General features: G+C 38.6%; 1 protein-coding gene across 1 annotated transcript in view; it reads right to left on the reverse strand.

The window, feature by feature from the left end:
- Nucleotides 1-13,379, reverse strand: part of PSTK (phosphoseryl-tRNA kinase) — a 31,284-nt gene that overhangs the window by 14,249 nt on the left and 3,656 nt on the right. Inside the window, exons 3-4 of the mRNA XM_053692616.1 lie at nucleotides 12,064-12,262; nucleotides 6,053-6,122 (exon numbers count right to left, since the gene is read on the reverse strand). Of these exons, the coding sequence (XP_053548591.1) occupies nucleotides 6,053-6,122; nucleotides 12,064-12,262 (269 nt within the window). The remainder of the gene's footprint in view (nucleotides 1-6,052; nucleotides 6,123-12,063; nucleotides 12,263-13,379) is intronic.

Raw genomic sequence — 13,379 nt, forward strand, 5'->3', positions numbered from 1 at the left:
GGGCCGAAGTCCTCAATGAAGCCGGGAGAAGTCTTCATCCAAGCCGGGCCGAAGTCCTCAACGAAGCCGAGAGAAGTCTTCATCCAAGCCGGGTGAAGTGGTCCTCCAGACGGGCAGAAGTCTTCATCCAGATGGCATCTTCTATCTTCATCCATCCGGCGCGGGTCCATCTTCAAGACATCCGACGTGGAGCATCCTCTTCTTCCGACGGACTAAAGCTGAATGAAGGTACCTTTAAGTGACGTCATCCTAGATGGCGTCCCTTAGATTCCGATTGGCTGATAGAGTTCGATCAAGAAGAGGATGCTCCGCGTCGAATGTCTTGAAGATGGACCCGCTCCGCGCCGGATGGATAAAGATAGAAGATGCCGTCTGGATGAAGACTTCTGCCCATCTGGAGGACCCCTTCGCCCGGCTTGGATGAAGACTTCTCCCGGCTTCGTTGAGGACTTCGGCCCGGCTTGGATGAAGACTTTTCCCGGCTTCATTGAGGACTTCGGCCTGGCTTGGATGAAGACGTCTCCCGGTAAGTCTATCTTCAGGGGGTTAGTGTTAGGTTTTTTTAAGGGTGTATTGGGTGGGTTTTATTTTTAGGTTAGGGTTTGGGCCTGCAATAGAGCTAACTGCCCTTTTAAGGGCAATGCCCATCCAAATGCCCTTTTCAGGGCAATGGGGAGCTTAGGTTTTTTAGATAGTATTTTATTTTGGGGGTTCGTTGTGTGGGTGGTGGGTTTTACTGTTGGGGGGTTGTTTTTTATTTTTTATTTTAATAGGGCTATTAGATTAGGTGTAATTAGTTTAAATATCTGCAATTTGTTTATTATTTTCTGTAATTTAGTGTTTGTTTGTTTTTGTACTTTAGCTAATTTATTTAATTTAGGTAATTGTATTTAATTTAGTTAATTTATTTAATTATATTGTAGTGTTAGGTGTTAGTGTAACTTAGGTTAGGTTTTATTTTACAGGTCAATTTGTCTTTATTTTAGCTAGGTAGTTATTAAATAGTTAATAACTATTTAATAACTATTGTACCTAGTTAAAATAAATACAAACTTGCCTGTAAAAAAAAAATAAACCCTAAGCTAGCTACAATGTAACTATTAGTTATATTGTAGCTAGCTTAGGGTTTATTTTATAGGTAAGTATTTAGTTTTAAATAGGAATAATTTAGTTAATGATAGTAATTTTATTTAGATTTATTTAAATTATATTTAAGTTAGGGGGTGTTAGGGTTAGACTTAGGTTTAGGGGTTAATAACTTTAATTTAGTGGCGGCGACGTTGGGGTCGGCAGATTAGGGGTAAATAAATGTAGGTAGGTGGCAGCGATGTTAGGGACGGCAGATTAGGGGTTAATAATATTTAACTAATGTTTGTGAGGCGGGAGTGCGGCGGTTTAGGGGTTAATATGTTTATTAAAGTGGTGGCGACGTTGGGGACGGCAGATTAGGGGTTAAAAAGTGTAGGTAGATTGCGGCGACATTGAGGGCGGCAGATTAGGGGTTAATAAATATAATGTAGGTGTCGGCGATGTTGTGGGCAGCAGATTAGGGGTTCATAAATATAATGTAGGTGGCGGTGGTGTCCTGAGCGACAGATTAGGGTTAAAATTTTTATTATAGCGTTTGCGATGCGGGAGGGCCTCGGTTTAGGGGTTAATAGGTAGTTTATGGGTGTTAGTGTACTTTTTAGCACTTTAGTTATGAGTTTTATGTTACGGCGTTGTACCATAAAACTCTTAACTACTGACTTTTAAATGCGTTAGGACTCTTGACGGGGTAGGGTGTACCGCTCACTTTTTGGCCTCCCAGGACAGACTCTTAATACCGGCACTATGGAAGTCCCATAGAAAAAAGACTTTACAAAGTTTACGTAAGTCGTTTTGCGGTAAGGTTAAAGAAGTGTGCGGTGCCGCTAAACCTTCAAGACTCGTAATACCAGCGGGCGTAAAAAAGCAGCGTTAGGACCTCTTAACGCTGCTTTTTTACCCTAACGCACAACTCGTAATCTAGCCGATAGACTGTTAGTGAGTGTAGCCCAGTTATCCATATTTATAGTGTGTTCCCTAAGAATTATATTTCTGTGCAACATTTCCTTGAGATTGTTTTTAAACTTCTTGAAAATGTTCCCAGTTTATCTGCAAGAGTGTTTTCAATTGTTACATAACCCATTTACCCTTATTTTGTCATTTGAAATAGCTACATTTGCCCAGTGATACCACCACCTACACTGCAAATTTTAATACTGCAGTATTGACTATAGAAAAGCTATGTATACAAGATGTAGCAGAAATCAACTTCCGATGGGTACACTTTCAGAAAAAGGGGTACGGATGGGGTCCGTTTGTGAACACCTAGGGTACAATTGCCTGTGGTTGTACCCTCAATGGGTCATAGTTATACCTTAAGGAACTAATATGTATCATTTAGGTGTAAATAAGGTACAAATATACTTCCAAAAAGTCCATGTCTGTACCATTTAATCCCCCAAAAAAGGTAGAATCACTTGTGTGACCAAAAGGTTGAGGGGAACGGGCGGCTCATGGCTCCCAAACCTTGCAAGTGCATACAATATGTGCACCGGAGCGTTATTTCCCAAGAGGGTAAAACAGTTATTTTATACTTTGGCTACATAGAGTTATCCACAGTCATCTTAATGATTCAATGAACAAATAATTTGCAATCATCCAAGATTAATTCAACATACATGTTGTACAGTAAACTTGTTCATGTTCAGTGTTTGTTGGTTATATGCAAGAGGTGGACAAAACAAAAAAATATTTTAACAACGCATATCTTTACTGACACTGTGTCACTTATTCTAAACAGCACACAAACACCTAATTAACATTTACATTTTTATATTTAGAGTATCAAGATGATATTTTTTACACATAAAGCAAATGTATTAAAAAATATATACATTTTAAACTATATAAAATAAAGAAGAGCTGTTTAAGAACCAGTTTTCAAAAAAAAATAAAATTATGACAGTTCCCCCTGTTACATACATACATGTAACATTGTGTAACACAGCACCATCTACTGGTTGAAAGTTATCCTGGACATTGTGTAACACAGCACCATCTATTGGTAGAAGGTCCATCACCAAAATCTGTACAGGAAAAAAACTAATTTGCATATATTTTGCATAGGATGACAATGCAAATGTATAGTTGTGAGTTTTATTGTTTATGCCTCCCCTGTTATATTTTAGAGTTATATTTTATTATTATTATTATTATTATTATTATTATTATGTGGCTGTCTATATGGTTTATCTAGGTTATGTTTTATGTGGATTGTGTCACCATCAGGTAAATTGTGTGTTGTAGAGTCTAGTCCTGAGTAAAATAAAGTATAAGAAGTAGTTCCCTTATGGAACAGTTGGTCTAGCTTGGCTATTTTTAGGCAGTGGATCAGCTTTCTGGTTATACTTACCAAAAACATTAAACTTCACTAAGGCTACAGTTTTTATTAGTACTTGAAGCTAGACAAATACTTATATACTTATCTTTCAGTGCAAAAGCACAATGTAGGAACATTTATTTAAATTTAATAAATGTGGTGGAAAAGCATTTTGGCATTTTTAATATTTTGTATTGACTGCAAATGTGCTTTAAATGGACACTGAACCCAATTTTTTTCTTTTGTGATTCAGATAGAGCAGCAATTTTAAGCAACTTTCTAATTTACTCCTATTATCAAATTGTCTTCATTCTCTTGCTATCTTTATTTGAAAAAGAAGGCATCTAAGCTTTTTTTTTTATCAGCACTCTGGACAGCACTTTTTTATTGGTAGATTCATTTATCCACCAATCAGCAGGGACAACTCAGGTTGTTCATCAAAAATGGGCCGGCATCTAAACTTACATTCTTGCATTTCAAATAAAGATACCAAGAGAATGAAGAAAATTTGATAATAGGAGTAAATTAGAAAGTTGCTTAAAATTTCATGCTCTATCTGAATCATGAAAGAAAAAAAATTGTGTTCAGTGTCCCTTTAATGAGGTACAAATGGCTTGTCACTGGGGCTGTACCCTTGAAAGGCCAAATGTGCACTAGTTTTAAGGGTACATTTTGGTACCATAGCACTGAGGTCCAATTTAGTCACCAAAAAGGTACATATTTGCCTTTGAAAGATACAATCTGCTAGGATACTAATATGTACCCATGTTAAAGAGGCTGTTGTACCCCTAAAGGTACACTTTATGCAAATTTTTTCAGACTGTGTTCGATGGGAAAGTAGAGTCTAGCCCATTCGAAAGGGTGTTCCTGCATATTTTCACCCCTTCACATTATATATACAGTATCTCACAAAAGTGAGTACACCCCTCACATTTTTGTAAATATTTTATATCTTTTCATGTGACAACACTGAAGAAATGACACTTTGCTACAATGTAAAGTAGTGAGTGTACAGCCTGTATAACAGTGTAAATTTGCTGCCCCCTCAAAATAACTCAACACACAGCCATTAATGTCTAAACCGTTGGCAACAAAAGTGAGTACACCCTTAAGTGGAAATGTCCAAATTGGGCATTAGCCATTTTCCCTCCCCGGTGTCATGTGACTCATTAGTGTTACAAGGTCTCAGGTGTGAATGGGGAGCAGGTGTGTTTAATTTGGTGTTATTGCTCTCACACTCTCTCATACTGGTCACTAGAAGTTCAACATGTCACCTCATGGCAAAGAACTCTCTTAAGATCTGAAAAAAAGAATTGTTGCTCTACATAAAGATGGCCTGGGCTATAAGAAGATTGCCAAGACCCTGAAACTGAGCTGCAGCACGGTGGGCAAGACCATACAGCGGTTTGACAGGACAGGTTTCACTCAGAACAGGCCTCACCATGGTCGGCCAAAGAAGCTGAGTGCACGTGCTCAGCGTCATATCCAGAGGTTGTCTTTGGGAAATAGACGTATGAGTGCTACCAGCATTGCTGCAGAGGTTGAAAGGGTGGGGGTCAGCCTGTCAGTGCTCAGACCATACGCCGCACACTGCATCAAATTGGTCCGCATGGCTGTCGACCCAGAAGGAAGCCTCTTCTAAAGATGATGCACAAGAAAGCCTGCAAACAGTTTGCTGAAGACAAGCAGACTAAGGACATGGATTACTGGAACCATGTCATGTGGTCCGATGAGACCAAGATAAACTTATTTGGTTCAGTTGGTGTCAAGCGTGTGTGGCAACAACCAGGTGAGGAGTATAAAGACAAGTGTATCTTGCCTACAGTCAAGCATGGTGGTGGGAGTGTCATGGTCTGGGCTGCATGAGTGCTGCCGACACTGGGGAGCTACAGTTCATTGAGGGAACTATGAATGCCAACATGTACTGTGACATACTGAAGCAGAGCATGATCACCTCCCTTTGGAGACTGGGCCACAGGGCAGTATTCCAACATGATAACAACCCCAAACACACCTCCAAGACGACCACTGCCTTGCTAAAGAATCCGAGGGTAAAGGTGATGGACTGGCCAAGCATGTCTCCAGACCTAAACCCTATTGAGCATCTGTGGGGCATCCTCAAACGGAAGGTGGGGGAGAGCAAGGTCTCTAACATCCACCAGCTCCGTGATGTCATCATGGAGGAGTGGAAGAGGACTCCAGTGGCAACCTGTGAAGCTCTGGTGAACTCCATGCCCAAGAGGGTTAAGGCAGTGCTGGAAAATAATGGTGGCCACACAAAATATTGACGCTTTGGGCCCAAATTGGACATTTCCACTTAGGGGTGTACTCACTTTTGTTGCCAACGGTTTAGACATTAATGGCTGTGTGTTGAGTTATTTTGAGTGGGCAGCAAATTTACACTGTTATACAGGCTGTACACTCACTACTTTACATTGTCGCAAAGTGTTATTTCTTCAGTTTTGTCACATGAAAAGATATAATAAAATATTTACAAAAATGTGAGGGGTGTAGTCACTTTTGTGAGATACTGTATATATTTTATACATATATACACACACTCATGTCATCCACTTCCCACCACCAGAGTTAAATACAATTCTTTAATATAACTGCATATATTTTCTCATATGGCCACCCTCTTACCTTTTCCGTACAGTCTTCCTGAACTGGGCTCAGAGGATTCTCCATAGCATTAAGTAACAAATCTGTTATTCTAGAATTACAAAAGAGAGCGATGAGCATATAAAAGAATGTTCTGTGGTCTGCAGGTTGTAAAAATAACACAAATAACAGCACATACAAAGCTGTATACTTGATACATCCCCACTCTTCCCCCACATAAGTATAATAACTGGAGCATACACAAGTATGCCTGTTTCTAATTCACTGCTCAGCTGTACCATTACCTGCAGTGACATAGGAGCACAACTTTACTATGTGAATCCCTGGGAAGGGCATAAATACAAACACACAATAAATAAAAGGAATTTGTTTAAAACGAAACTACTCTAACAGAATAGAATGTTGGGACAAATTTAAATAATAAAAATAAATGTTCTAAAATGCATCTGTGGTCTACTGCACCAGACAGGGCTGAATTTGTCATTAGGTAAAATAGTTTGCTTTACAGGGAACCTATCTTGCCTTGAGGGATCTTGTTAAGCACAAATTTGTTTGTGCACTGGGATCCTTGTGCCAATCCACACCCAGGCACTGAGAAAACTTGTTCCAAGTGTGGTGACCTGTATCTTAGTAAGGTTTCTCCAATTAAAGCTTTGTATGAAACCCAAAATCTTTCTTTCATGATTCAGATTGAGCATGGAATGTTAAACAACTTTGTAATTTACTTCTACTATCATTTTTCTTCATTCTCCTGGTATCTTGAAAGCAGGGATGTATGCTTGGGAGCCAGCCCATTTCTGGAGCGCTATATGGCAGCAGATTTGCAAGAATGTTATCCATTTGCAAGCGCACTACAGGGAGTGCAGAATTATTAGGCAAGTTGTATTTTTGAGGATTAATTTTATTATTGAACAACAACCATGTTCTCAATGAACCCAAAAAACTCATTAATATCAAAGCTGAATAGTTTTGGAAGTAGTTTTTAGTTTGTTTTTAGTTATAGCTATTTTAGGGGGATATCTGTGTGTGCAGGTGACTATTACTGTGCATAATTATTAGGCAACTTAACAAAAAACAAATATATACCCATTTCAATTATTTATTTTTACCAGTGAAACCAATATAACATCTCAACATTCACAAATATACATTTCTGACATTCAAAAACAAAACAAAAACAAATCAGTGACCAATATAGCCACCTTTCTTTGCAAGGACACTCAAAAGCCTGCCATCCATGGATTCTGTCAGTGTTTTGATCTGTTCACCATCAACATTGCGTGCAGCAGCAACCACAGCCTCCCAGACACTGTTCAGAGAGGTGTACTGTTTTCCCTCCTTGTAAATCTCACATTTGATGATGGACCACAGGTTCTCAATGGGGTTCAGATCAGGTGAACAAGGAGGCCATGTCATTAGATTTTCTTCTTTTATACCCTTTCTTGCCAGCCACGCTGTGGAGTACTTGGACGCGTGTGATGGAGCATTGTCCTGCATGAAAATCATGTTTTTCTTGAAGGATGCAGACTTCTTCCTGTACCACTGCTTGAAGAAGGTGTCTTCCAGAAACTGGCAGTAGGACTGGGAGTTGAGCTTGACTCCATCCTCAACCCGAAAAGGCCCCACAAGCTCATCTTTGATGATACCAGCCCAAACCAGTACTCCACCTCCACCTTGCTGGCGTCTGAGTCGGACTGGAGCTCTCTGCCCTTTACCAATCCAGCCACGGGCCCATCCATCTGGCCCATCAAGACTCACTCTCATTTCATCAGTCCATAAAACCTTAGAAAAATCAGTCTTGAGATATTTCTTGGCCCAGTCTTGACGTTTCAGCTTGTGTGTCTTGTTCAGTGGTGGTCGTCTTTCAGCCTTTCTTACCATGGCCATGTCTCTGAGTATTGCACACCTTGTGCTTTTGGGCACTCCAGTGATGTTGCAGCTCTGAAATATGGCCAAACTAGTGGCAAGTGGCATCTTGGCAGCTGCACGCTTGACTTTTCTCAGTTCATGGGCAGTTATTTTGCGCCTTGGTTTTTCCACACGCTTCTTGCGACCCTGTTGACTATTTTGAATGAAACGCTTGATTGTTCGATGATCACGCTTCAGAAGCTTTGCAATTTTAAGAGTGCTGCATTCCTCTGCAAGATATGTCACTATTTTTGACTTTTCTGAGCCTGTCAAGTCCTTCTTTTGACCATTTTGCCAAAGGAAAGGAAGTTGCCTAATAATTATGCACACCTGATATAGGGTGTTGATGTCATTAGACCACACCCCTTCTCATTACAGAGATGCACATCACCTAATATGCTTAATTGGTAGTAGGCTTTCGAGCCTATACAGCTTGGAGTAAGACAACATGCATAAAGAGGATGATGTGGTCAAAATACTCATTTGCCTAATAATTCTGCACTCCCTGTAGATAGCAGCACTATTTAATGCCATGTAGTTCTCTAGTTGCCTACCTAGGTATCTCTTTAACACAGAATGCCATGGGAATTAAGCCAATTTGTTTCAATTTACTTCTGTCTGATTCAAAAAAGAAATTTTTGGGGTTTCATATCCCTTTAAAAACAGAGGCATATTTGTAATATGCGTCAGACAAATTATCACAGATTGCATAAGCATATACTCACTCATACTCTTAGTACAGTTCAGATTTATTTAATATAGGTTCAATGGGGATTTTTGTGAATACCACCAGACGAAAGGGACAGTAGACACCTTAAGATTGTAATATAATATATTTAATCATGCATTGTAAAACAATATTTGCAATATACTATTTATTTTGTTCCCTGTTCATGTAACTTAACTCAAGGCTAACTATGCTACATATACATCCATAATTGGCTTCAACAGATGTTGTCAGATACAATTCAAAAGAATGCAGTTCTTTTTTAATATAATGATCATGGCTAGCTGTGTCTACTCCGGTAACAAGGCCAGATGCGCTCTTCCAAATGAGGAAACTAGTGGGTAGAGTTTGGCTGCTGAAAAACAATTTAAAGAGACATGAAATCCATTTTTTTTCATGATTCAGATAGAACATATACATTTTAAACAACTTTCCAGTTTACTTCTATTATACATTTTGTTTCATTCACTTGGTATCCTTTGTTGAGGGAGCAGAAAGGCACTTCTTGCAGATAGCTGAACCAATGAGAAGAGGCATGCATGTGCAGTCACCAATCAGCAACTAGCCCCAAGTAATGCATTGCTGCTCATGAGCCTACCTAGGTATTCTTTTTAACAAAGGATACCAAGAGAACAAAGCAAATTAGGTATTAGAAGTACATTTTAATATTGCCTAAAATGGGGTGCTCTATCTGAATCATGAAAGTTTACTTTTGACTTTACTGTCCCTTTAAGCAAACAGGTGTTAAAGGGACAGTAAAGTCAAAATTAAACTTTATTGATTCAGATAGAACATGCGATTTTAAACAACTTTCCAATTGATACAGAGTGAGAATCACTCTACAAGGAATGAACAACAGTTCAGTAGCTTGATCTTTAGCGTTGATCACCTGGGAGCAGCCTCTTTTAGCCCAATTGTGCCTTTCAAAGACAAAAACTTTCCTGAAGTAATCCTGAAGTACATCTTGCCTAAACCATACAGTCTGGCCCTGAAATACCAGGAAATCTGCCAGGAATATGGTAACTGCAGGTGATCATTGCTGGGATATGGCTGCACATCACTGACGATGCCCACGTCTGGGGTTTGCCATGTTTCTCCTCCAGAGAGGGATTGCTTGGTCTGGGTATTTTGGGGCTGGGCTGTACTTTTTATAGTCAGGACCAGACCGATATACTGCAGGAAATTTCCTCTCTGTGAAAGGCACATGCAGGGCAAGAAGAGTCTGCTTCTGGGGTAGTAAATAGTCTAGAACACTGGTTTTCAAACCTGCCCTCAGGCCTCCCTAACAGGCCACATTTTGAGGATATCTGAACTGGAGCACAGGTGAAACAATCAGCTGATTAGCAAACATGGTAATGTCACCTGCTCTTATCCAAGGCAATCCTGAAAACCTGACCTGTTGGGGAGGCCTGAGAGGTTTGAAAATCAGTGGCCTAGAACAAGCTATTACACTATTGTTTGTTCCCTGGTTTAAGCACTTCTCTCTTTTTGTGTGTATGAAACTTTCAAATTTACATCTTGTATATAACTTCTGGGTATCCTTTGTTGAAAAGCATATCTAGGTAGGCTCAGGAACAGCAATGCCCTACTGGTAGCTAGCTGCTGATTGGTGGCTGGACATATATGCCGCTTATCATTGTCTAACTCATTGATATTGATATCAGATATTCTGTTAAAGGATACCAAGAGAATGAAGTAAATTTGATAACAGAAGCAATTTGGAAAGCTGTTTAGAATAGTATGCTCTATCTGATTCACAACAGAAAAATTTGGAGTTTCATGTCCCTTTAATTTGTTTTGAAAATGGTTACACTTGACTGTTATGTTATCCTATAGCAAGACAACAGAAATGTCTTTTAAAATACAAGGTCTTTGGTGTCCCTTTAAAGGACCCCTAAACACAAATTGTTAACTACATGATTTTGAACCTTCATATCTGAGAATAATTTTGAAATGAAAACTGCAGCTTTGCTTTGTCAAATGATTATATTGTTTTATGTTTATTGATTTCATTGATTTCCCTGTCCCCCAGAACAAAAAAATCCTTATTACCAATCACAAACTAATATTCAGATATAGCACAAACTCTGTTTGCACATTAGCAGTTGAGAGAGACTGGGGAAGCCTGCCCTGACCTCTTCCCTTAAAGAGACATTGAACCCAATTTTTTTCTTTTGTGATTCAGATAGAACATGCAATTTTAAGCAACTTTCTAATGTACTCCTATTATCAAATTTTCTTTATTCTCTTGGTATCTTTATTTGAAAAGCAAGAATTTAAGTTTAGATGCCGGGCCCATTTTGGTGAACAACCAGGATTGTTCTTGCTGATTGGTGGATAAATTCACCCACCAATAAACAAGTGCTGTCCAGGGCCTGAACCAAATGTTGGCTGGCTCCTTAGCTTAGATGCCTTCTTTTTCAAATAAAGATAGCAAGAGAACAAAGAAAATTGATAATAGGAGTAAATTAGAAAGTTGCTTAAAATCGAATGTTCTATCTGAATCAAAAAAGAAAAAAATGTGGGTTCAGTGTCCCTTTAAGGTGGTTTAGCACTGATTCAACTTAGTATAAAATTGCAACGAATGAATCTCCTATCATGATTGGTGCTGCAAAATTGATAATCCACCTTTTAGAAACATGTGACTGCTGAGAATCTTAGGGGGGAGGGTGAAGTAAACAAAAGCTTACATAAATTGCCTAAAAGTATTAACCCAAACCTCCCTTGGAGAAAGTAAAAACAAGCACATGTTTTAGATGTATTTTACAGAAAAAGGTAGCAAAATAAATAATGTATATTGCAATAATGTTTCACTTGCACACATGAAACATTTTATGCGTTGTTGAAATATCAAGTTTAATGGTCCTTTAAAGTGAATGTAAATTTTGATGAACCAGTGCCCAATTTTTAATAATCCTATTAAAAACAGGGGCACTTTCATTCATCAAACTTTACATTTCACTGGTTTTGTTAAAATACTTACCTTTTCTTCGTGAAAGCCGCTCCAGCGATTCCCCCGTCCATCACAAGCCTCTTCCTACATCAGAAATGACGATCCCGGCCTTCCTCCAATCACGGCGTTGCTTTAGGCAATGATTCCCCCGGGGGGAAGTCGTGATTGGAGGATGCCGGAATCGTCATTGCAGACGTATGAATCGTCTTGCGACGGGCTGGAGAAGCGCTGGAGCGGTTTTTAAGAATAAAAAGGTAAGTATTTTAACAAAACCAGTGAAATGTAAAGTTTGATGAATGAAAGTGCCCCTGTTTTTAATAGGATTTTTAAAAACCGGGCACTCATTCCGCAAACTTTACATTCACTTTAAGTTCATGGCTGGAATGTGATCTAAGTCAAAGTGCATACATTTGTTGAAAGCAGTGACTATCCGTCTTTTCTTACTTCTCTATAGGGACTTGCACTGATGTATCCAGGCTCAGGCTGTTGTTCTCCCACGGGTTTTTGTCAGCGTTTGGTTTTTCCATTTTCTCCTCCATGAGATGAATGGTTTTGTCTGGTAGTGGATAAGGTCTGGTTTTATTCCTCTGCAGGCAGAACTCAAGAGGGCAGTGTAAATATATCTGGCAAAACCCCAAGGAATCTATAAAAAAGATAATATATAGAAACAGGAGATAAGGATATTTATAATGAATAAAATGCATACAAGGTCTGTAACTGAGTAAAATCTGTCTGTTGTGCACCTGGTGTGGAAGTGCGTATGGCAAGACTTACATCCCTGGTTTCCACCATGCCTGCAACCTCTGCTGGGATCAAAGGTAAAGTAGCATTATTTGGGCAAGTTCATTTTTTAAAACACATTTTCACAAGGAAACAAAATAATCAGGGACATTGCTTGGTCCCAAAACACCTAGTATTAGTGTCCAACACCAAATACTCTTCAGTTCTGCACAAAAATACAATGCCCTTATGTGCTAGATCATTGTACTGAGAAGAGTGTCTATCAGCACTAGACTAGGATAGCTATCTGCGGCTCCTTAAAAACAAAGGGTCCTTAGCTAACCCTAATAGGAATTCAATGATAATAATAAATGTTAAGGAGCGCCAATACAGGCAGAGATAGATATTTAATAGACAATGATTGTACAATACTTAAAATAGATCTATACGATATAATACAAATATCATACAATGCTAAAATTCATGGATCCATGATGTAAACATTAAGTAAACATAATAATACACAAATATTATAATACACAAATAATTTAAAATATAAAACCAAGGTGATGCGGTACAAACACTAGTAGCAATATAAAAACAGATGAACATATATGGATGAATGTATAAAAAGGAAGTAAATATGATGGATGATTAATCCATGGATGTGTCAAATGTGAAAAAAGTGGATACAAATATATATATAATCAATGAAAAAGTTGATGATAAGTCCCAAGTTGGTGAAGAAAAAATGGTGGGGTCCTGTGGAAGTGTATAAAAATATAAAAAAGTAAAAATGTATAAAAATATCAAAAATAAAATATAAATATAAAAATGGATACGCAAAAATGTTGTGCATATATTTTAATCATTGTCTATTAAATATCTATCTCTGCCTGTATTGGCGCTCCTTAACATTTATTATTATCTAGATCATTGTACTGCTACACAACTGTCACTGGCAAACTATTTGTATAACTTCCGGAGCTCCTGAGCAGGATATGACTGTTGAGCCAATTAAAAGCAGCATACACAAGTGG

Source organism: Bombina bombina, chromosome 9 (assembly GCF_027579735.1).
Source record: "Bombina bombina isolate aBomBom1 chromosome 9, aBomBom1.pri, whole genome shotgun sequence".
NCBI lineage: Eukaryota > Metazoa > Chordata > Amphibia > Anura > Bombinatoridae > Bombina > Bombina bombina.